We start from the raw sequence: 25,358 nt of genomic DNA, 5'->3' as shown, positions 1-25,358 counted from the left end.
GGGCATTGTCATGTGGGAATTCAGACTCATTGTACCATGATATGGCTCTCTAACTTGAATTACATCTTTTTTGTTGTTATTGACAACAGGCAACAATAACAGAGATTATCAACTGTAAGTAATACTTAGATGATGATCTTTCCCTCCCAATGCCCACACCTCCCCCACCCCCCAAACCTCCAACATCTGGTGATCTGACACAGCTGAGAGGGCTACTTGTGTTTCAACTTCTGTGACTCTGTCAAAAGCCAACTCCTATTTAATTGTGTAGAAACCCAAAGTTGTCCAGAAGAGCAGGACCTCAGAGCCATGCCAAGGGTGGAAGCAGTGATGCAGCTGTTTTTGAAGAAAATCCTGTTCCCAGCATCCCCAGGTAATTCCTATGCAGAATACTTGCTTCCCAAATCCTCACTTCCATCTTTCAGTTATATCTCAATTACCACTGCCAACTGCCAACTGCCAACAGGGCTCTCGGCCTCCCCCTTCACCCTCAGCTGCAGGGGCGGACCCAGGGTGGACAAAGCGTATGTGCATATAGTGACCTGCCAGAATGCCTTTCTATTTATTTTCAGGCTATAGTAACAAACCAGGTGTCAAGGAGACATGAGTTATAATCATAGATTCCCAGAATCTGAACACTGGAAGGGCTTGTGAAGACCATCTGACCCCACCCATAACTTAATCTAACTTGGAAAATACGAGAACAAAAAGCCCAGATGGTGGCCTGCTCAGAGGAATGTTGGTACAGTAGAACATACAAGGGTACTTGAGGTTTGGCTCTCAGCTCTGCAATTTATCACCTGTATGGACCTTGAGCAAGTTCCTTATCTTAGGTAAGCTTCTGTTTCTTTAGCTGAAAAATTCCTAACATGTAGCAATAATGACAACTAACATTTATTAAGTGTTTATTACATATCAGAGACTGTGCTAAGTATTTTTCAACATTTCTCATTTAATACTCAAAGCAACCCCCTGAGGTAGGTACTGCCACAAAATGTGTCATAAAGAAATTGAGATTTATAAAGAACCCAACCAAGTTACACTTCTAGAACGGGGCACAGCTGGCACTCAAAGCCAGATTCTCCTCATTAAGGTGCCCCCAGATCTCAAGAGGGTCCCACACCATGGCAGACGTGGCAAACATCAGGTCCCACTCCCAAATCTCTGACTCCAGGGCTCTTGCCATTCACAGGTCTTGTGCATTTAGGTAAATCACTTAAACACCTGAGAATCTGTTTTCTTAGTTATAAAATGTAAATAGTAACTCTCTATCTTATTTCTTTCATGGATTCATGTGAGTATACAATGAGATAATGTCTGTGAGAACTCTCCTAGAATGATGTAGAGCTTTACAACCTTGAAACATTATCACTAGTATTATCATTTGCAGGTAGCAGTTGCAGTAGAAAGGCATTGGTATTGGACATCACAACACCTGGGCTTGAGTCCCAGCATTGTCACGTCCTGAATGAGTGATCATGTTCAAGTCACTCAACGTCTCAGAGTCAGTTTTCGCATCTGTAAAATGGGGATAATCATACCTACCTCAGGGTGTCACTATGAGGATGAGATGAAATGATAAATGTAAAAATTGTAAAGCAATGGCCAAATATCTACAAAAACTCTTTGAAAGTCCCAGTGCTTTCCAAAGGTAACATGGTCAAATTTTTGAACATGAATCATACCTTCTTCTTTTTCAAAGGTGATAAGTGCTTGTCCTTTTTGTAGCTCATAAGGGACTTTTGAGCTCACTTGACACGAATAGGAGGTATTTGAAAACTGGCTGTCACTCTCAGGATTCTCTACAGCTGTGAACTTTATCTTTGTTTCGGGAATATCCTCGTTAATCTAATTCAAACAGAAATGTTTGATTAAAATCAAGACAAGAAATAACTTAAGTCCTTCCAATGATAATGTGATTTGATCATCCAATAATTCACTCTCCACTGACTTCAGAGCCCCATGGAATACTGAGCGTGGTCTTATTTAATATCTTTAGTAATTGCTTCTTCCCAGGGAAGTACTCAGTAATGGAGTCAGATGCTGATCCTTCAATATTATTTCACAGATGAAATTGTAAATATATAATCTCTCACTTTTTCTAAGTGTTTAAACTGGTCAATATTGTGTGGTGTTTGAGTCTAAAGCCTACATCATTCCTGTAGAAAAATACCCTTTGAACAACTGTGCCAATAATAAGCTATCTCACAAAGAAATCATTGCACAGTATATTTACCCTCACTGCAAAGAGGTATGAAATAGAGTCAGGTGTATATGGTTATTTTGATGGCAAACTCAGATAACTTCATCCAAAAAGAAAGACTCGTGAATTCAATGACTTAAAGTTTATCAAATTTAAATTCCCCCTTCCTCAACACCTGCCCATCAACTTTTTAACCATTACCCCAACTGAGGTTTATAAAAATGTGAAGGGACACTACCAGCAAGATCTGTAATCTGGAGGATAAAGTTAAGGGGTTATACTTAGCCGCTTAAAATCACTGGGATGAACAGTCAGTACAACCACACATAAATGCACAAATGAATTGAGTGTTTGCATTTCTATTTCCCATGGTCATTTTACATGTTGCAAGAAAAGGTTTTATCGCAAAGACATTAGAAATATCAAGTGAGTCATTTGATCTCATCTGACATTTATTCTACATGTAACTTTGGTAGAATTTCTGATTACCATAACTCTGACTTCAAAACGATCTGCAGTGTCTTGAGAAAAGGCAGAGTGTTTCCCAATAATGTAGAAACATCCAGTATACCCTGAGAAGTCAAGAGCTTTCCGGAGTGAGAGTGAGAATGCCTGCTTCTAGTCCTGAGTAGACCGTGGCAGGGAGCAATTCACTTATGCTCTCTAGACCCCAGTTTCAGTTCTCTGTGAAGTGAATCAACTGAGCTGGCTGGGTTCCCGAGGCCCTTTGAGTTGTAGGACTAAATGATTCTGGCTCCAGCCTGAGAAGTATCCAGAATCTTAACAGAGACTTCTCTAAATCTCACAAACACCGGAAACTTCACTTCCTGATATTCAACATCCTATCCCCCATTTCAGAAACAAAAAGTGACAATGCTTTAAGCATTTAAATTGTTTAAAGTATTTTTTTTAACAACCTGGGTTGTTATGAAGAAAAAAGGAGTGAAAGCTATGTCTAACTCAAACACAGGAGAAATTAAGAATTTAAATGAAGATACTCATCCAATTTCTTTTTAACTGTGAAACTCACTTAAATTACTTGGATGAGGAGAACAATAAAAGAACTTGGTGAGAAGACCAAGAATTTGATCCAAAAGTGATTGATAATGACCATCATTGGGGGGTAGTTTTGGATTAACATATATATGAATATTAAAACATGTATTAGCATAAGTGTGCAGCAAGATGAAATTCTACAGTGATCACACACCTGTGACCAGCACCCAGATTAATAATCAGAACAAGACCAACACCCCAGAAGCCCTCTTGGGTTCCCTTCCAGTTCCTACCTGCCTCTAGGAGTAACCACCATACTAACTTCTAACATCGTGTTTTCATGCTCTATTTCAACGGAAGCATATGGTGTGCCCTGTTTCTCCTTTTCTGGCTCAGCACTGTGTTTATGAAATTCATCGATGTTATTGCATACAGTTGTAGCCTGTTCATTCTCATCGTTGTGTAGTAGTCCACTGTGTGAATACACCCTAATTTATCAATTCATCCTACTGCTCTCAGTTTGGGGCTGTTGCAAACAGTGGTGCCATGGATGACCATAATGTTTTAGAAATGAATTCTGTATCGATAAATTGCTTTTCCTGAAAAATGGGGTCTGTGAAAAATGAGATACATAAAATAATTAAAGAAGTACCTGGGAGTTCCCGGTTGTCGCTTGCAACTCAGCTTCAAGCTTTTGGATCTCCTCCTTTAACTGAATATTTTCCTTTTCAATTTCACTAATTAATTTCTAAAAATAAAAAGGAAATAAAATAACACCCAAAATTTAAACAGTCCCGACCTCATTTTTCTTCTCTTTTCTTAATATTTATTTATTTTGGCTGCACAAAGTCTTAGTTGTGGCACACGGGATCTTTGTTGCAGCATGTGGGATCTTTAGTTGCGGCATGTGGACTTGTTAGCTGTGCATGCACGTGGGAGCTAGTTCCCCGACCAGGGATGGAACCCGGGTCCCCTGCATTGGGAGCGTGAAGTCTTACCCACTAGACCACCAGGGAAGTCCCAGCCCCGACCTCATTTTTCTAATTAATTAAAGAAGCAAAATTTCTCTCACTTTGAACAAGGCAAAGAAAGACATTAGACAGTCTCAAAATAAATATGATCACGTGAATAATACCTTTGCCAAATGTTTTACATCATCACCTGTCGACTTTCTTAACACTGCCAAGGATTATTATCTCTATTATACAAAAAAGGAAACCACTTTTCACACTAAACCAAAGTCACAAAAATGTTTATAGTAGAGCAAGGATTGATACCCCTGTCTTCTGGATCTTAGTTCAGTGCTCTGTCAATTCCTTCCTAACTATTTGTGACTCCAATATGACTTTTAAGCTGCACCATAACTGTGGACATATGTTACTCTGGGGCAATTTATAAATATTTTTTTCTGTGATTCCCACAGTATAGCTGCCTTGATATGCCAGACAGATGGCCTTGAGTAAGTGGTTTAACTACCTGAGCCTCCATTCCCTCTTAGGTCTAATTGGATAATTGCTAACGAAACTCTTAACTTCTAGGTGCAAATCAAAGAAATGAGAGAGGAAGTGAAAAAGCAGCTAACATTGTAAGCTGTGTAAGAGAAAGAAAAGAAATATGATTCTTCTTGTCAGTCTTGAATAATAGAGGTAAAGAAAACTGAAAACCCTAATATTCTTCCAAATTCAACATAATGTTGGACAAAGACATATGAAACATGCCTCGCTGCAAAATAGATGTAAGTTAATTTTTAATAGTACTCAGTAATTTTTCCTTTTTACCTGGTTTTGTTCATCTTTCATAAATTCTTCAGCTGGCCCATACTCCTTAAGAACTTGTTCTTTGTTATCTTCATCAGTTGCCATGATTCCCTAATTACTATAAAAGGTAAATACTTTAAAAATAGTACAAACACACAAATTCAAGAAAAAGTAACTTTTACCCTCTTACAGAAGAAACATCTCTTCTTTGCTATATGTTATTTCCTATCACCGAAGTCTTTATTATCATGAGGATTATATCCAAAGTCTCTATTTCAAATAACTTTCGCACCTATAAACATATAAAAAGGTTCTAAAAATTCTTTGCTTTTCAACACCGTAAGAGAAAATAATAGGTATTAACATTCCTTTGTAGTTCTCATTTCAATCATAATATGATGCTCCATTTTAAAAGACTATTATTTTGGTCTTCTAGACTTTTTCAAAGGTTTTTATTTAAATATTTAATTCTCCCTATTATACTCCCCAAATGTAATGGAGTAAAAAGACCTCCAAACACCGTTCCTCTATGCGTACAGGGGTTTTCACAAACCCTCCTGAGTTCATACACTTGGACAGGAAAAAAACTTCATCTTTATTTCTAATATCCTCTTATTGAAACTTAGCATTCTCTTCAAATATGAATATAGGCAAAAAGCCACATAGTATTTGCAGCCCCTGTGACAAAAGTCACCAAGACGGTACAGATATTTTCATAAAATATTTTAACTCTTCCAGATATCCTGAAACATATCCTGAAAATTGCTTGTGTTTAACCCTGCTTCAAAATTATGATAGTTATTAAACTCATGACTAGGTCTTGTAATAAACTGTAGTATATTGATATATATTACTATATTAAATATTTGCTTTTTAAATAACCTGATAATCATATTTCAATATAATTGGTTTCCTTTATAATTCTATGTATTTTGTTTTATACAACTTAAAAACTTTATTTTGAGAAAGGCCCACAAGCTTTTTCAGACTGGCACCAAAAAAGTTAAGAAACCTTGCCTGCATATCAATTTACTAAGATGGAGTTGTCCCGGATCAAATATGACACAAGGATTATCACAACAGTTATTGTTTTAGAAGCACATTAATAATGTGTCTGTTAATACAATCTTCCAAGATTTCAAGTGGCTAAATTCTCACTATTCCTATAGAAGAAACAGAAAAGACATGTATTCTTCTCTAAAAATAAAATAGAAGACTAGCAAAAAATTAGTCATGGCTTAGTTTACTCAGTGTGAACACAAGCAGTGTCCAAAAAAAGGGGTCATATGGTAGTTCTACTTTTAACTTTTTGAGGATCCTCCATACTGTTCTCCATAGCGGCTGCACCAATTTACATTCCCACCAACAGTGCACAGGGGTTCCCTTTTCTCCACACCCTCTCCAGTATTTGTTACTGTAAGGTCGGATCTTAACCAAACGGCACCGCGAAACAGAGGAAAGCTTCAAGTGAGCTTTATTAGGGAGTGCTCCCGGGCGAGCTTCACTGGTCCAAGAGAAAGGGGCCAGAGAAGTCGCACCCGGGCGAGGGTTGGGCAAGATTTTATAGGGAAAGAAGGGAAAGGGGTGTGGTGAATCTGGGAGGGCGCAGGGTATTCCTTATTTGGTGGTCTTTCCGGGTATCCTGGGGGACCGTTAGTCCCGCCCCTCGAAAGGCGGGAAGGCTGGGCCGGGTTCAAAGTCCCCAGGTCAGTTCCTGGAACTGGGTGGTCCGGAGAGTTTCGGTCTGATGCAACCTGTGAATCTGATTGTGTTCCCCTGCCTCGGGCCAGTTGGCCTTACAGTTACCTCTTGTCTTTTTCATGACGCCCATTCTAATAGATGTGAAGTGGTGTCTCATTGGGGTTTTATTTTTTTGTTCTCCTTTTTTTTTTTTAAACATCTCTCATTGGTTTTTTTTGTTTTTTTGCGGTACGCGGGCCTCTCACTGTTGTGGCCTCTCCCGTTGCGGAGTACAGGCTCCGGACGCGCAGGCTCAGTGGCCATGGCTCACGGGCCCAGCTGCTCCGCGGCATGTGGGATCTTCCTGGACCGGGGCATGAATCCGTGTCCCCTGAATCGGCAGGCGGACTCAACCACTGCGCCACCAGGGAAGCTCTCCCTCTGCATATTTATAATCACGTTCTCTGACAATGAAAAACCTGACTCAGAAAATCAGAAAATCAAAAAAAAAAAAAAAAAAAAAAATGCAAAGGGAGAAAAATAGAATGAATGCTATGAATTGGAACTGGAGATATCAGCATAATCTCATGATTTCTGATATGTTGATAGAAAAGTACAGAAATTTAAATATAGATATGTGTGTGAGTGTGTGATATTCCTCAGTTCTGTCTGCTAAAAGGGCCTGGAAACAAAGACAACAGCAGTGAGCACATCTAGCACCCAGAATTTAGTTTCTAGTACCATTCTCAGCTACCAGGAACCAAGGCTATTCAGAGAAATGGCTGCTTCTAGAAGTAGGACAGGAAAAGTACAAGACAAGCATCTTATGATGTCAGAAAGCAAGAAGTGCTCAAAGAATGATGAGGATATGTCACAAGAACATAGAGTCCACCTTGATGAGGTTCTCACTGCACAAATCTGGGAATCAATTAAGCACAGAAATAAATAATGACAATAATAATTAAATCCACTGAGCAAAACAGAGAACTATGAGTCGGTAAACATAGCTAGCTAGCTAGCTAGCTAGCTAGGTAGATAGATAAGATAGATAAATTGATAGTTTTGTGAGGAAAGGACCATTTAATTAGTTTCAAAATACTTACCCACAAGTACTGCAAACCAAAATCCAGTGCAATCTCAATCATTTAGGTGTTCTGAGCACTCACCAGTCCTGGCATTGACAAGCCCTCGAAGGAGATCAACAATTTCAATGGGGATAAATATCAGTTTGCCCTTTTGCTTTGAACATGTCAAGCTAACCTACAAGAATATAAGCACTGTAAGGGCTATGATTTTTGTTTTGTTCTCTAAAGTATGCTTTAGTTCATCCAGAACGCTACCCTAACAGTACCCAAAAGAGTGCCAGGGATATAGTCTACACTCAAGAAATGATTGTTTTTAATTGAGTTAAAATTTCCTTACACTGAACAACCTGTTATTGCACTTCATATAAGTGGAATCATTTGGTATGCACCCTTTTATATGTGCTAGAGTTTTAAGCTCAACATGTTTTGGAGACTTGTCCTTGTTATTGCATGTATTAGTAGTTTGTTCCTTTTTATTGCTGTGTAGTATTCCATGCATGGACAGCCTACAAGTTGTTTATTCATTCTCTCGTTGGTGGGCTATTTGGTTATTTCTGGTTTGGGGCTATTATGAATAAAGCTTCTCAAAACAAAACAAACAAAAGAAATACTTCTCCACAAAACACTAATTTCAAAGGGGAAAAGAATAACTTTACAGTGAAGAAGCCAGGCGGACCACACCATAATGAAGTAATCAAAGTAAATAATGAGATACATCAAAATCATCTGACATATGATAGGCACACCGAGAACACAGCACGATTCCTATGATATTCCTGCCAAAGATGCATGAGCCGAATCTAAACAAGAGGAAACATGAGATAAACTGGTCTGTTCTCTTCAAAAGTGTCAAGTTCATGAAAGCCAAGTAAAGACTGAGAAACTGTCCCAGGCAGGAGATTAAAGAGACATCACAACTAAACACAATGCATAACTCTGAACTGGGTCCTTTTGTTATAGGATATTATAGGGACAACTGGCAAAATTTAAATTAGATCCAAGGATTAGATGGCATAATGTATCAATATTAATTTTTCTGATTTTAATCACTGTATTGTAGTTACATAGAGAACATCTTTTTTGTAGGAAATAAATAAGAATTCCAGGGTAATTGGTCATGAAACCTACTCTCAAATAACTCAGGAAAAAGACAATTTTTTACTTGCAGATTTTCTGTAAGTTTGAGGAGTTTAAAAATAAAAAAGGTATATATAAGTAGCTCTTTATTGCGTTAACAACTGCAGAGTCCTTATAACGGTATTCATCCCAAGTCTTACACAATCTAACCCCAACTAGTCTTATTTAGACAACTCCTGGACCAAGTCCCTTAACCACACTGAACACTCTAAGGGTTTCTCTTCTCCCTCCTGTCCCTCAATGTCACATCCTTCCTCCCCTCCCAACCTTAACCTCCACCTAATGAAACCCTACTGTTCAACATCCATCCCAAATTCCCCTCCAAGTTCTTGAAGCCTTGTCTGATTCCCTCAAATGATTTTACTTCTCCCGCTATTATCTCTTTTGGGGAGCTTTATTTGTGTACCTGTGTCATTTTCCATGACTAGATGGTCATGACCTTGAGGCCAGGGACCACGTCCATTCTTCCTTGTATCCATTCAGAGCACAATACACATTCACACACTGAAAACACTCAATGTTTATAGAATTGTGCAGTATCTTGACTGAGGTATTTATTCAGCTCAGGACATCCCAGGCATGTGAAGTTCTCTTATTACATTTCCAGAAAGCAGAAACTGCAACATTATTTAACTGTTCTTTTAGTCTATATTCTTTTTTTTTTTTTTTTTTTTTTTTTTTGCGGTACGCGGGCCTCACCGTTGTGGCCTCTCGCGTTGTGGAGCACAGGCTCCGGACGCGCAGGCTCAGCGGCCATGGCTCACGGGCCCAGCCGCTCCGCGGCACGTGGGATCCTCCCGGACCCGGGCACGAACCCGCGTCCCCTGCATCAGCAGGCGGACTCAACCACTGCGCCACCAGGGAAGCCCTATATTCTTAATATAGACTAAGAATAATAATAAAGGCTTGTAATAAAGGCTCTCAATAATATATTTAACTCATATGAATGGTCTACTACATAATATTCCCAGGACTTCTTACAGCATATCTAGTAACTGGATACTTTCCCTCTTTGCATAAATGGGATGTACAGTAATAGCTTTCCTTTTATACAGTCAAATGGTAGGCAGAATAATGGTCCCCTTAAAGATGCCCACATGCTAACCCTCAGAATCTGTGAATATGTTAGGTTACACTGCAAAGGAGAATTAAAGTTGTAGAATGAATGAAGGTTGCTAATCAGCTGACTTCAAAATATAACGATCTTGGACTTCCTTGGTGGTGCAGTGGTTAAGAATCTGCCTGACAGTGCAGGGGAACCGGGTTCGATCCCTGGTCCGGGAAGACCCCACATGCCGCGGAGCAACTAAGCCCGTGCACCACAACTACTGAGCCAGCGCACCGCAACTACTGAGCCTATGTGCTGTAACTACTGAAGCCTGCGTGCCTAGAGCCCGTGCTACGCAAAGAGTAGCTCCTGCTCGCCACAACTAGAGAAAGCCCACATGCAGCAACAAAGACCCAACACAGCCAAAAAAATATATACATATATATAAATACAAAGATCTTCCTGGATTATTGGTGGGGAAATAATGTAATCACCAGGGTCCTTCTACAAAGTGAAAGAGGAAGGCAGAAGAGCAGAATCAGAGTAAGATGTGACAACAGAAGAATAGTCAGAGAAATGCAACACTGCTGGCTTTGAGGATAGAGAAAGGGCACCACTGAGCCAAAGAAGGTGAGCAGTCTACAGAAGCTGGAAAAGATGAGAAAACAGGTTCACCGCATTAGCCTCGGGGAAGGAAGGCAGCCCTGAAGACGCCTTGATTTTACCCCAGTGACGCCCAGTTGAACGTCTAACCAGCAGAATTTTAAGATAATAAACTTGTGGATTTTCAGCCACTAAGTCTGTGGTGATTTGTTATGGCAGCGAATGAAAAAACCAGCACAAATCACCTATACCAATTCACCACCTATTTCCCTTAATATACTCACATCACCGTGATGCCCCCCAACCCCCCCACCCCCCCACCCCCACCCCGCCTGATAGAAGCAAATCTTCCCATATGCATGCCTGGCGGCAAAAAGAAAGGAAATGAGGAGAAGGAAGGAAAAAAGGAGGTGGTGATGCACAAAGTTGTTTTTGTTTTGTTTTGTTTTTGTTTTTTAAACTTCTGCATGTTGTATAGATAGGGAAAAGTCGCATTCTCTTTTGGACGTCTCTTTCAAGAAAACCCCTGCATATTCTGAAAAGTGAGGTACGGCTGCCAAAACCTGCTCCTCCTGCCAACAGAGTAAATGTCCTGAAGGAATCTGTTTTCCTAACAACTGTCTCCAGAGACACTACAAGAACAGTGGGGAAACACAAACCATTTTAAGTTTCAATTTCCGAAATGAAGCAAAGCAAAGGAGACGGGGTCAGAGGCCGGGACGGCACAGAGAAGGCCCCGTGGGCCGGGGGCAGGCACGTCCCCTCGGTGGCTGTGTGGTCCCTGCGACCCCGGCAGCGGACAGCGCAGGGGCGCGGCGCTGGGGCTCTGCGCCCGGCCCCCGTCCGCCCCCGGCTCTCCGCCGGGCGTCTCCCCGCAGGAGGTCCCGAGTCCCGCGGAACCTGCCTCGTCGCCATCCACTGCCTCTCCAGCCCTGGACCACTAGAAGCGGGGACGGCAGGAGGGGAACGGGGCACCCACTCACCCGCCTCGGCCCGCCGAGCGCCGCGCCCCGGTTCCCGGAAACCTCGCTGGCTGCGCGCAGGTGGAGCGTCCGCGGGAGGCGCTGAACCTCCGGGCCCGGCTGGCGCCGCCTTGTCCAGAAGAGCTTTGAGCCTTTTTCAAGTGGGTGTCCCCCAGATCAACAGTTTGGTTCCTTTAAAAAAAAGAAAGAATAAAAGGAGAAGAAAACTACTCAAATGATGATTTTCTTTAAATCTAGTCACTGCTCGAATACCAAACCTGGTGTCTCCAATGATTAGTCACTAACAAGTTACACCTATTTTCACTTTCGATTTTTAAAACGTGTTGGTTTTGTTTTTGTTTTGAGGAAATTTATTCCCAAAGTATTCCTTAAGTTTCCATAGACATCATTTTAGGACATGCTTTAAAAACCACTCCTTTGTATGTATATTACAGGACGTGTTTTTGGAAAAAGTGGATAGAAACCAAATAAAGGCAAAGTGGGAGTCTCTCATCAGATTGTAATGGTAACTCTCGTTGTAATTTATTGATCATTATAACCTTAATCTACAAATCTTTGCAGCCAGCACAAGGTCAACTTTTGTGTACAGGTATTTCTTTTGCAACTTCCCAGGAAGTTGGGAAAGCTGTGGTGTTCAGTTGGTTTCTACGACCTGTGTCCCTTGAAAGTTTTCTTATAATCATTTTGTTTTGTTGTGAAGCTTATAAATACTTCACTAAGTGTTATCTTTTCCTTTGAAATGGAAAACATCTGGTTGACTTCAAAAATTGCATTGTTTCTGAATCCTACACAGAGAACCACCCCACAGCTGCACTGGCTGGTAAATAGAGGTCAGGGAGGAGATGTATCAAAATGACTTCCAGGCATAAATTCTAGTTTACAGTGCTGTGTATTCATATATAACTGATATATAATCTGATAAAATGAAATATTAACCAAAGTCAAATTCCTTTATATCAAGAATATTATATGCATTTTCAAATAAATTAATACATTGAGATATTTCCAAATGATGTAAATATCAATAGGTTTTGATTGCATGCCACTCCTGAATTAAAAATTGGTTTGCTCTGCAAAGGGAAAAGGAAATAAACATTTACAGGTGTATTAAATATTCACCTTTTCTATGTAAAAAAAAAAGAATATTGATGGCAATCAGTTTAAAGTGGCCTTTCTAAGTGAAGAAAATAAAGTGGTGCATAGACACTTGTACTCATCAGCCCAGTCAAAATAGTACAAAAACTCTAACTGTGGCAGCCTGAGAATTACTTTTGGTCTCCCTTAAAATTTTGTTTTTTATTTTATTTAAATTTATTTATTTATTTATTAATAATTTATCTATTTTTGGCTACATTAGGTTAAAAATTTGTTTTTTTAAATTTTGTTTTTTATTCTGTTTTTATTTTATTTATTTATTTAAATTTATTTATTTATTTATCTAATTTATCTATTTTTGGCTGCATTGGGTTAAAAATTTGTTTTTTTAATTTTTGTTTTTTATTTTATTTATTTAAATTTATTTATTTATTTAATCTATTTTTGGCTGTGTTGGGTCTTCGTTGCTGCATGAGGGCTTCCTCTAGTTGCAAGCAAGCAGGGGCTACTCTTCGTTGCAGTGCATGTGCTTCTCATTGTGGTGGCTTCTCTTGTTGCAGAGCAAGGGCTCTGGGTGCGTGGGCTTCAGTAGCTGTGGCACCCGGGCTTAGTTGCTCCTCGGCATGTGGGATCTTCCCAGACCAGGGCTCGAACCCGTGTCCCCTGCACTGGCAGGCGGATTCTTAACCACTGCGCCACCAGGGAAGCCCCTTTTATTTTATTTTTGGCTGCACTGCAAGGCTTGAGGGATCTTAGTTCCCTGACCAGGGATTGAACCCTGGCCCATGGGAGTGAAAGCGCTGAGTCCTAACCACTGGACCACCAGGAAACTTCCATCCCTTAGAGTTTTAGAGAACATGAACTCTAGAGGTTACTTAGTTCAAACCTCATTTCTTCTTTTATCTTATTTTTGTTTTTTATAAGAAGATACTAAGCAACAGGACCATGACCAGAACAGGACTCATCTAAGATTGACTCCAATCCTGTTAAAGGACAAAGGATACAGTTAGTAGGGAAGCCTTTGGGCCGCCCACATGCTGAAACTGAGCCATGTGTAACAGTCTGAACTCAAGTGAACTTCAGGTCCAGTACTCTGCAAAGCACAGGGGTTCCGAAGATGAATAGGCAGCTCCCAGATATATATATATATATATTTTTTTTAATTTTATTTATTTTTGGCTGCATTGGGTCTTTGTTGCTGTGCGGGCTTTCTCTAGTTGTGGTGAGCGGGGGCTACTCTTCATTGTGGTGCGCGGGCTTCTCATTGCGGTGGGTTCTCTTGTTGCTGAGCATGGGCTCTAGGTGTGCGGGCTTCAGTAGTTGTGGCTCGTGAGCTCTAGAGTGCAGGCTCAGTAGCTGTGGTGCATGGGCTTAATTGCTCTGCGGCATGTGGGATCTTCCCGGACCAGGGCTCGAACCCGTGTCTGCTGCATTGGCAGACGGATTCTTAACCACTGCACCTCCAGGGAAGTCCCAGCTCCCAGATATATTATTGTTAACAATCGTAATTGCGATGATCTACTGAGAATTCCTAGACATTTTATAAACCTTTTATGTTTTGCCAACAACAATATGAGATATAGGTATTATCCCCATTTTGCAGATCAGGAAACTATGGCTTAAAGTGCTGACCCAAAACCAAGCAATTAATCTGTGATGACATTCATATCTTTCTCTACTCTCAATCATGAAGTCAGTCTCCACACTATGTTCTACAGGGCATGAAAAATGAGGGAATTCTATGGGCAAGTATGATTAGGAAATGCCGCATACTGGATTCACACTTGGGAGATTCACAATGCACATCCGCATGTTGAGTTTTGAGAAGTATTGCAGGGAAAAATTATAGCATACATTTAAAAGTTTAACTTTATTTAATCTTGAATTTATCAAACTCATTTGACCACTAAAGCCTTTATTTTCAAGGAGCAGCTATTAAAATCTTGAAAAGTTTCTAGTGGGGCAATTTGAGTAATGCTTTACTAATGATTTTAATGATTGAGGACTTGCTTCCTCAAAATATGGCACCTTGGCATATCGACTATTTTAAGTGGAAAGAGTTTGAGAAAACAGTAGAAGCAAGACGGTCACTCTGACCTTCCTCCCCACTACCATCCTTCTCTGAAATAGTTCAAAAAGCCTCCTGTGAGAGGTGCTCACCCTATACCTGTGGGAAAGGAGCATTCTTACCTCCAAAGACAAATGGACCCAGAGAAGAATCCTTAACAAACCAGCTTTGCTAAGTTTTCTCCAGTTTACTTCAATTACCTCATACTCTCTGACCTATCATATTCTTCCATGACTATCCTCTCTTCATCAAACCTAGCATAAAAATACTCAGTTCTAGGGCTTCCCTGGTGGCGCAGTGGTTGAGAGTCCGCTTGCTGACGCAGGGGACACGGGTTCGTGCCCCGGTCCAGGAAGATCCCACGTGCCGCGGAGCAGCTGGGCCCGTGAGCCATGGCCGCTGAGCCTGCGCGTCCGGAGCCTGTACTCCGCAACGGGAGAGGCCACAACAGTGAGAGGCCCGCGTACCGCAAAAATAAATAAATAAATAAATAAAAAATACTCAGTTCTAACTGTTTCCGTGGGTCTTCATTTCCTTATGAAGACTTCTGTGTCATGTAAAACTTATGTTAAATAAATTTGTAGGCTTTTCTCCTCTTCATCTGTCTTTGTCAGTTTCATTTTCAGACCCAGCCAGGAACCCTAAGAGGGTCAAGGAAAACTTTTTCTTCCTTTCTATCTATCTATCACACACTCAATAAATATTATACCGCACATGAGATGCCTTGAACATGTCATGTAAATCTACACTGCCATGATATGAGATGTATGTTGCGTTAGAAATTTATCTCCCCACCAGATGGCAATGGGCTCCTCTCAGGCTTCCCTATAAATGCACCATCCCCACACACACCAGTGCTACATACTGTACCATGTGTGCTATGAAGTGTGATACTAGTAGTAGAACACCAAGGAGAAAACAGCCCCCTCTACCTCAGGAAGTCAGGAAATGTTTCCTCCACAGAAGAGGTGAAGATTGAGTTGCCTCTTAAAGGTAGAGGAAGTGAACTGAGACCAAAGGTCAGATGAAAAATCCCAGAGAGGCATCATGAGTTTAGTGGATATGCAAATCATGAGAAAACCACCTGATATCTATTACGTTATGCTCTTTCTTTTAGAAAAGGTCTAGCACACCAAGTTTATGCTGCTAGTTGCCAAGATTTTGGTAATCCTGTTTGCAGTTCATCCTTGGGGAAGTTGCAACATTTATACTGTGCCCAGCTTTGTGCAGGGTCCTGGGCGACACAAAGGAATTAGGTAACATCATTCTCATTTTCAAGAGGTTTGCAATTGACATATCAGGAGTAAAGGACTGTTGCCAAGAGAGTAGATCTTAAATACTCTCACCACAAAGAAGAAATGATAATTACATGACATGATGGAGGTATTTAGCTGTGGTAATCATTTGACAATGTATAAGTGTATCAAATCAATATGTTGTATGCCTTGTTCACCTTAAACTCACACAATGTTATTTGTCAACTGTATCTCAACAAAGCTGTAAAAAAATAAATAAAATAGTAGACAACGGTTTTTTTTAAAAGCAAAGGAAAATAAATATTCTATCCCTTACTCTCTATCAGGCAGGCAGTACTATATAGTTAAGAGCATGGTTTTGATATGAGATGTTGGTTTGAATACCAATTTCAAGTTACTGAAGTTTCGCAGCCTCATTTTTCTCCTCTGTAGAATGGAGCTGTTGTGAAAGAGATACTGCTACATGTCAAGGTCTAAGCACAGTGCCTTAGCCAGGATAAGCATTCAAGTAGCTTGACACTGGTGGCCCAGGTAGCTGTTACCATCTTATACCTGGGTGAGAATTTTTTTTCCATTTTATTCTTGCACATTTCTTCTGCTTTGTCTTCCTACCTGAAAAAGTACACTTAAGACAAAGACCATTTTTTATTTCTTTTGTGTCACCTGCAGTTATTAGTAAAATGACTATACTTAGTACTAGCAATATAAATATTATACCTATTTCTAACTAGTAGTTAGATACAAGAGTAGGAGTCAAATACGCTAGGCTCAATATTATAACCCCTTTGTATAGGTTTTCATGTTAGTGTATGAATAAGTTTGTCTAAGTGAACAAAATATTGTGAGCTAGATCAAATATTTATAAATAGAAGTTTATAATAGAAGTTAATCCAAGTAAACTAATAATAAAATTAAAGAATAAAGGACATTACCTTCTAGAATCATGCCTGGGCCACTGATTTATCATATAAACATACTTGATCAGTCAGAAAATTCTGTTTTGTTAAAGTATTTAGAGAATAAAGCTACTGTCCTTGGACAATGCTGGAAAGAACAAGTAAGTGTTTTGCTCATGAAACAGAGGTTCAAAAATAAAAATTGATCCTTGATATCCTTAAGATATCAAGCAGTAAACCTCAATATTATATTATGGAAATTATTTTAAGAGAATCTGAGGATACTGCTGATGTTTTCCTGCTTTGCTTGCAAACTGAATACTGCTTTTTTTAAAAAATTAATTTATTTTATTTATTTTTGGCTCTGTTGGGTCTTTGTGGCTGTGCACGGGCTTTCTCTAGTTGTGACGAGCGGGGGCTACTCTTTGTTGCTGTGCACAGGCTTCTTGTTGCCGTGGCTTCTCTTGTTGCAGAGCACGGTCTCTAGGCACCCGGGCTTCAGTAGTTGTGGCGCACGGGCTTTAGAGCGCAGGCTCAGTAGTTGTGGTGCACGGGCTTAGTTGCTCCACGGCATGTGGGATCTTCCGGGACCAGGGCTCAAACCCATGTCCTCTGCATTGGCAGGTGGATTCTTAACCACTGCACCACCAGGGAAGCCCCTGAATATTGCTTCTGAATTGGCTATACTCCAATATAAAATAAAAAGTTTAAAAAAAAATGAATACTGCTTCTGACAGAATTCTCTCAGGGTGAAGTGATAGTAGGATAAAACCAATTGTTTGGCTTGAACTTAAAATCACAGGGGAGGAAAAGCTTAAAGAAACTTGAGATTCTCAGAATGCTTAAAAAGAACATAGCTTTGGAATGTTGGAAAAATCAAAATATTAAATTCTGATTATGTTCTCACCAAAAATCCCAAATGAGAAAGAATCGGGCAAAGCATCCAAGTAAATCAATGTAGCTTCCCAGGGAGCTCAGCAGTTAAGAGAATATGCACAAACATAGTGAAAACAACTTTTGCTTGGGCTTCCCTGGTGGCGCAGTGGTTGAGAGTCCGCCTGCCGATGCAGGGGACACGGGTTCATGCCCCGGTCCGGGAAGATCCCACATGCCGCGGAGCGGTTGGGCCCGTGAGCCATGGCCTCTGGGCCTGCGCGTCTGGAGCGACGGGAGAGGGCACAGCAGTGAGAGGCCCACATACCGCAAAAAAAAAAAAAAAAAAACCCACAAACATATCAGGCAAAAAACTCAACTTTTTAAGTTAAATTTGTTTTCAATTTGTTCTTAGTGTACCTAGGTATATGTAGGGGCATAATTTCTACTAAGATATATCTCAGTATAGTGTATGATTTCTGTTGAATCGTGTCCCAAACTCACCAGAAAGGGAAAATGTGTCTGTGGGTAAGAGGACTTCCTATAGACCAGTGCTTGTCAAACTTTAATGCCCATCCGAATCAGCTGGGGATCTTGTTAACATGTAGATCCTGGGAATTCCCTGGTGGTCCAGTGGTTAGGACTCAGAGCTTTCACTGCTGGGGCCCGGGTTCAATCCCTGGTTGGGGAGCTGAAATCCTACAAGCCATGTGGCACGGCCAAAAAAAAAAAAAGCAGATCCTTGTTCCATAGGTTTGAGGTGGAAGTTCTTCATTTTGAACGTTGCTTGGTGATGCTGATGGCGTGATGGCACTGGGTCTTGGACTATACTTTGAATAGAAAGGCTGTAGACTAACCAGTTCCCTAAAGAACAAAGAGGGAGCAGAAATGTTCACTCCAGAGTCAGGGTACTGTGTACTGTGTGGTTCAGCCAGGGAGCACAGGGCCTCTTCCTGTTTGCCAGCCTGGTGGCCTAGGTTCATGAGTAGAAGGAAAGGCATTTCTTGACATCCATGGTAGACAGGACAACAGCAGTTCCTGTCTTTCATGCCATCTCCTTCAGAGGACAAAGTCTCCTTGTCTGCAGCTAGGCTGTCATTACAGCTACTCTGAAATGGAAAGGAAGGAGTAAGCCATGAGGGTGAATGGGTCAAAATGATGCAAAAGTGGAAAGAAGTAAGGAGAAGCCAGAAAAAAAGAACAAGACTAGTATATCCAGGAACACTGAAAGGAATATTCTTTTCTCTTTCATTAGTTATTCATTTCAATTTATTCTAAATAGTTTTCCCTGGTGTCCGGTGTAACAAGGTAGAATGACCTCACACACAGGGCTCATTTTAACAACAAAATATCTTCATGGGGCAGTTTGATGATGTTGGACACATAAAACCAGAGGTAATTCATCCCTCTAAAAGCTTAAACTCCTCCAGAAAAATTAAAAAGACAAACAGTCTTCATCCCCAATAAAAATAAAACAAAGAAGTGTCCTTCAGATCTTATTGCTTGGTGACTTTATGCATTGGAATAGAAACACTATTGCCTTTTGGGAGGTTGACCTCAGCTGTTTTTCAACCATTTGAAGAAAAAGAACTCTAATTTTGGTGCCAATACTCAAAGCAAAGCTTTCTCAGGTGGATGAACAACAGCTGTAGGTGGCTTGTCATGGAAATTGCACCACCTTAAAATCACCAGGAGAACTGGGCTGAGTCTCTGCTCTGACCCTTACTACAGGGTCACACTGGTCACACTACACATTCACATGCAGTGTGTTCCCTGGAAATTCCTGGTGTTCCCTGAAAATGTGCAATGCATGCTAGGGAGGGATTCTGGGCTTCCAAGACTTGCTTGATTGCTGCTCTAGAATTAGATAGAACAAGTCAGTCAAACAAGTCCAAGATTCAGTCATGTTCTCTCTTTCTCTCTCCCCCAACTATTTTGTCATGTTATTTTATGAACTTTACATAAGACAGACAATTGTTGTCTTTACATAAGACAGTAATTGTTGAGTGGCTTTTTTTGTGGTCTAGTCTCTATCCTACTACCCTGAACGTATCCCAAACAGCAATGCGATTTTCCCTGCTCTTCACTGGCTCCTTTCTGTGGTCACTAACCTGATCTGCCCTCTCCTAGGGACACTGTAACCAGATGGCCCAGGTTTCTTAAGGCTCCCTTTCAAATACTCTATCCAGTTTCATTCTGTGCCACAGCCAGTGTGTCTTTTCCTCCACACCCTCTCACATTAAAATTCACAGTTGAGGGCTTCCCTGGTGGCGCAGTGGTTGAGAGTCCGCCTGCCGATGCAGGGGACGTGGGTTTGTGCCCCGGTCCAGGAAGATTCCACAGGCCGCGGAGCGGCTGGGCCTGTGAGCCATGGCCGCTGAGCCTGCGCGTCCAGAGCCTTTGCTCCGCAGCGGGAGAGGCCACAACAGTGAGAGGCCCGTGTACCGCAAAAAAAAAAAAAAAAAAAAAATCAGTTGATTGTCTAATTTTCACAGGAAAATTTTCATGATGGTTAATTTACATCTAGAATTTACCTTGCTAATGATTCCTTTTGTCCTTTCATCCTACACACCCCTGCCATATTATTCTTCTAAAAGTTCTGCTGTCATCGTGTCATTCCACACCTTAAGCATTTACAGGTGACATCTAACATATACAGCCCAAACTCCAGAGTGCAGTACCTACCCTCCCTCCCATGCTCCCAATCCCAAACTGTTTCCACAACAAGCTGGCTACAGCTTGTCTTTTTGACTTTATTATTCACTATTCTCTTCTCTGTATCCAACCAAATTAGTCGGCTATCCTCTAAATCCAGAATAGCCTTATCAACCAACTGGTCTTCTTTCTTTTACATTTCCGTTTCCTGAGATGTTTTCCTTCTCCTTTCTATTATTTCAGTCATACGATTGTACACATGAACTCCTAACAAACACATATCATACCTTAAAGGCAGTGGTGATATTCAAGATATCAATAACTGATCAGTATGGACACTGAACCATCAGAAGAGCTCTAGCCAGAAGGATGGAGTGGTGTCCTAGAAGATCTTTCTAGGCTAGGCATTAATCCTACAGTTACTGGATCCTAGAAGGTGGCGGTGGGGGGAGTGCTGGGAATTCCTGGTGGAGATATGGCCAGGGCAGTAGAGGCACTGGGGTGGGCTTGGGGGAAGACTGCAACCAACTGGCACAGAAATATTTCATTATTTAACATCTGATATGAACACCAGGGTACAGTGGCTGAACACCAGTATCAGGCTTTGCTGCTACATCTCCAGGCTCAAGTTCAGCTCCTGTCCAACAACCCCAGGAGTAGTGATCCCTCCCTCTCTAAATTATTTTAGCATGTTTTGCCCATACCACTTATTAGGTACATTCATAATCTTGCATTGTTAATTGTCTTTTGGGGGACTATTGTGCAATTCATCCCCAAAAGATGGTAATCTTTTCCAAAACAAGAGTTGTACTATATCTTTGTCTCTCCCTAAATGTCAAATATAGTGCCTTTCTTGGGCAATTACTTATCCTATATTTATTAATGAAAATCGATTGAATGAGTAACTGAGAACCAATACACCATATAATGTGGTCATTTCAAATGACCTCACTTAGAGAGTGAGGGAGTTACAGACATCTTTGAGACTCTGATAAGAGCTAGAGACTCTCTTATCAGAAATATCCATAGCAACACGAAATTGTGCATACAACTTCAGGTGTCTTACATATCCCCTAAAGCCATTCATAGATTCCTGGGAGTCCATGGAATCTAGGTTAAGGACCCTGGTTTAAAAGGAATGTTATAGAACCAGAACATCAACCTAAAGAATCAACTGGGTTTTGTTTTGCTTTGTTTTTGCATCTTCTAAGTACATTTATTCATTCCATGAAGGAAATGGCCCTTATACAGGTGTGCAGTGATGTCCCATGTTTCCATATAACAGAGCTTGCTTAAATTCACAGCTAGACTGTGTTTCACCTGATGTGCACTCTAAGTAAAGCTGGTTAATGATGGCTGTGAGCAGGCCCAGGACTTGAAGTTTTCAAAACTTTACTTCTTTTATCAGCACTCTTGATTTTATAAACGATGAAGCCCATCAACGCCATTCCTACCCAGATCTCCTGGTAAACTTGAGTACAGTAGGGCTTCGTGAGGGATCCAAACTTTTTTTTTTTTTTTTTTTTTGCGGTACGCGGGCCTCTCACTGTTGTGGCCTCTCCCGTTGCGGAGCACAGGCTCCAGATGCGCAGGCTCAGCGGCCACGGCTCACGGGCCCAGCCGCTCTGTGGCATGTGGGATCTTCCCAGACCGGGGCACGAACCCGTGTCCCCTGCATTGGCAGGTGGACTCTCAACCACTGCGCCGCCAGGGAAGCCCCTAATTTGGGTACTAAGTTAAGAGACTTAACTTGGGTGTTACCTTGGTATTCCAGTGAGAGGGCTATTTAGAAGATCTCATCCTAGTTCACCTCTTGGATCATGGTGTCTCAGTGCTATCCCCTTGCCTCTACCTGGAAGGCAGAAGAGCAGCAGGACCCACAGGCTTGCCGTAGTGGTCTAAGTTTCCCCCAGGAATACGGTACTGCTGACTAAGGTTTCAGCTAAAGTGCACTCATTATCAGTTATACTCATAGATGTCAGATGAAAAATGCCAGTAACAATCTGGAGTGGGACCATCTTTGGTTGAATTCATTAACAGGTACCACATGCCAAAGTGTGGCTAACTAAGGGGGAAAGGGACAAGTGAAGAGGCAAGATCACTTTGCCTTAGACAGAACTCTGTTCATCAGGGAAAGCAATCTTGGCACATAAACTAAAGTGCAGACATGAGGCATAAAATAGTGAGATCATCGTCACTAAAACTCTGTGTGGAATTCACTCCCACCGAGGTACGCACCACGACTCAAAGAGATGGGACTTCCATCAACTCCCCAAGGCAGTTAACTAGCCTTCTGTAATAAATTTCTTTCTGGAAGAAAGAAGAGCACTTATTTACAAGGGAAGCTGCCTGCTATGGTAGAGAAATGAGAGTCTAGAAAAATTACACTGTCTCATATTTCATACTGATTTGCTTCACTTCTTGGGAAAAAGTAGAAAATCTTTTATATACTATTAATCTTTGGATTGGTTCCTATGTCAGAAACTTCTTCTTGGAGCTCACTACTACTACAAAGACATTAGATGTGGATAGTGAAGAGAACCTCAAAAGCCAATAATATGGAAGAATAGGTCAATAAATGCTAATTAAAATTAGAGCCAACTGGGAGGGATAAATTGGGAGACCGGAATTGACACATACACTCTACTATATATAGAATAGATAACTAATAAGAATATACTGAATAGCACAGGGAACTCTATTCAATACTCTGTAATGGGACGTCCCTGGTGGTGCAGTGGTTAAGAATCCGCCTGCCAATGCAGGGGACACGGGTTTGAGCCCCGATCAGGGAAGATCCCACATGCCGTGGAGCAACTAAGCCCGTGCACCACAACTACTGAAGCCCACACGCCTAGAGCCCATGCTCCGCAACAAGAGAAGCCACCGCAATGAGAAGCCCGCGCACTACAATGAAGAGTAGCCCCGGCTCGCCACAACTAGAGAAAGCCCACATGCAGCAACGAAGACCCAACGCAACCAAAAGTAAATAGATAAATAAAATTAAAAAAATATATATATATATATAATACTCTGTAATGACCTATATGGGAAAGGAATCTAAAAAAAGAGTGGATATATGTGTATGTATAACTGACTTACTTTGCTGTACAGCAGAAACTAACACATTATAAATTAACTATACTCCAACAAAAAAAAATTAATTAGAAAAAAATAAATATTGGGACCAACTCAAAAAATAAGTTAAAAAAATATGTTTTAATTCACACACACAAAAAGATGTCCATCAACAGATGAATGGATAAAGAAGATGTGGTACCTATATACAATGGGATACTACTTGGCCATAAAAAAGAACGAAATAATACCATTTGCAGCAACTTGGATGGAACTAGAGATGATCATACTAAGTGAAATAAGTCAGAAAGAGGAAGACAAATACCATATGATATCACTTATGTGTGGACTCTAAAATATAACACAAATGAACTTATCTACAAAACAGAAACAGACTCACAGACATAGAGAACAGACTTGTGGTTGCCAAGGGGACCCAGTGGGGAAGGGAGGGAGTGGGAGTTTGGGGTCAGCAGATGCAAACTATTATATATGGAATGGATAACAACAAGGTCCTCCTGTATAGTACAGGGAACTATATTTAATATCCTGTGATAAACCATAATGGAAAAGAATATATAAAAAAAGTTTATATATGTATAACTGAATCACTTTGCTGTACAGCAGAAATTAACACACACTGTAAATCAACCATACTTCGATAAAAAATAAATTTAAAAAAAGTAGAGTCAACCTATGCTTTTCTGGCCATAGACCTAAGTAATATTACTGAGAGGCACAAAAAACAGTAGATATTTTCCAAGAACTGTTTGGAGAAATTACATCAATTCTCTGGACACACGTAGAAGAGAGGATGTGCGATAGAAGAGGCTGTGACTCAGCAGCAGCCCTAGTTTTCATCTGCTTTGACAACTGTGATGAGATATTGAGGGGTCTGAAAAGAAAAGATGAATTCTCTCTACAGCATCCTGCAGTGCCCTGCACCACACGTGGGTGTATCCTCACCGAAAATACTGTGATGATAACGTAAGATTCAGGGGTGCTCGCGTGGTGCAGGAAAAGAGTGTCAGGAGAAGCAATTTCCCTGCTTTTGTGCATCTAATTTACAACAGGCTCTCAAATCCAAGTTACAGGAAGCAAGGAGTTGGGGTGAGGAGGGTGGGATGGTGGGGGGACCAAAGAGTTACTTGACTATCTTCTGCTGTTTCTTGATTTATGGCAATCCCTGTGTGTGAGTGAAACACACAACTTCTCTCCAACCATCTGTCTTGGTTATTGGGCACAGAGTCGAAGTAGTATTAAGCCTACCGTTTTAGCACTTTTGTCCACTCTCTCCACCAAACGGACATCTGGCCATTGCGGGAAGAGTGATTACGGTGATGCCTTGTACACAGAAGTGACCTGTGAATACTTGTTGAATAAGGTAATATGAACCAACTTATGGCCTTGACCTCACTCTTTACCTATTTACTCCACAGCCCTGGCCTTAAGATGCCCTGCTCCCTGAGTGAACACCAGCTATGTCTGAGAGGAGAAAAAAAAAACAACTCAAAGAATTCTAGGCTGTCAAAATCTGGAAATGTTAGGAAACTTTCAAGTGAAACAGTAGTAACTTTTCCAGGCCCCAAAAGCAGAAGGCCTTAACTGTGGGTTACAGGTTTATCATTAGAAAATGTTTAGTAAGATGAATGGATAAACGAAATGCAGTATATACAGACAATGGAATGTTATTTAATTTTAAAAAGGAAGTAAATTCTGACATAAGCTACAACATGGATGAACCTTGAGGACATTATGCGAGGTGAAACAAGCCAGGCAAAAATGGACAAATATTGTATGATTGCACTTATATGAGGTACCGAGAGTACTCAAATTCATAGAGACAGAAAGTAGAATCATGGTTGCCAGGGACTGGGGGATGGGAGAAATGGAGCGTTAAGGTTTGATGGGTACAGAATTTCAGTTTGGGATGATGAAAGAGTCC

At 40.9% G+C, this 25,358-nt stretch overlaps 1 protein-coding gene across 3 annotated transcripts in view; it reads right to left on the bottom strand.

Moving 5' to 3' along the window:
* Positions 1-25,358, bottom strand: part of NMI (N-myc and STAT interactor) — a 52,411-nt gene that overhangs the window by 4,274 nt on the left and 22,779 nt on the right. Inside the window, exons 2-5 of one of the 3 annotated variants that reach the window (XM_060016822.1) lie at positions 11,493-11,663; positions 4,978-5,074; positions 3,852-3,947; positions 1,686-1,848 (exon numbers count right to left, since the gene is read on the bottom strand). In XM_060016822.1, the coding sequence (XP_059872805.1) occupies positions 1,686-1,848; positions 3,852-3,947; positions 4,978-5,061 (343 nt within the window). In that variant the 5' untranslated portion in view covers positions 5,062-5,074; positions 11,493-11,663. Of the gene's footprint in view, positions 1-1,685; positions 1,849-3,851; positions 3,948-4,977; positions 5,075-7,739; positions 7,930-11,492; positions 11,664-25,358 lie in introns of those variants that run through there. The other 2 variants (XM_060016823.1, XM_060016824.1) reach the window with 2 other exon arrangements.

The sequence above is a fragment of the Delphinus delphis genome, chromosome 7 (genome assembly GCF_949987515.2).
Source record: "Delphinus delphis chromosome 7, mDelDel1.2, whole genome shotgun sequence".
Classification (NCBI taxonomy): Eukaryota; Metazoa; Chordata; class Mammalia; order Artiodactyla; family Delphinidae; genus Delphinus; species Delphinus delphis.
This window is presented reverse-complemented; position numbering and strand designations above follow the sequence as displayed.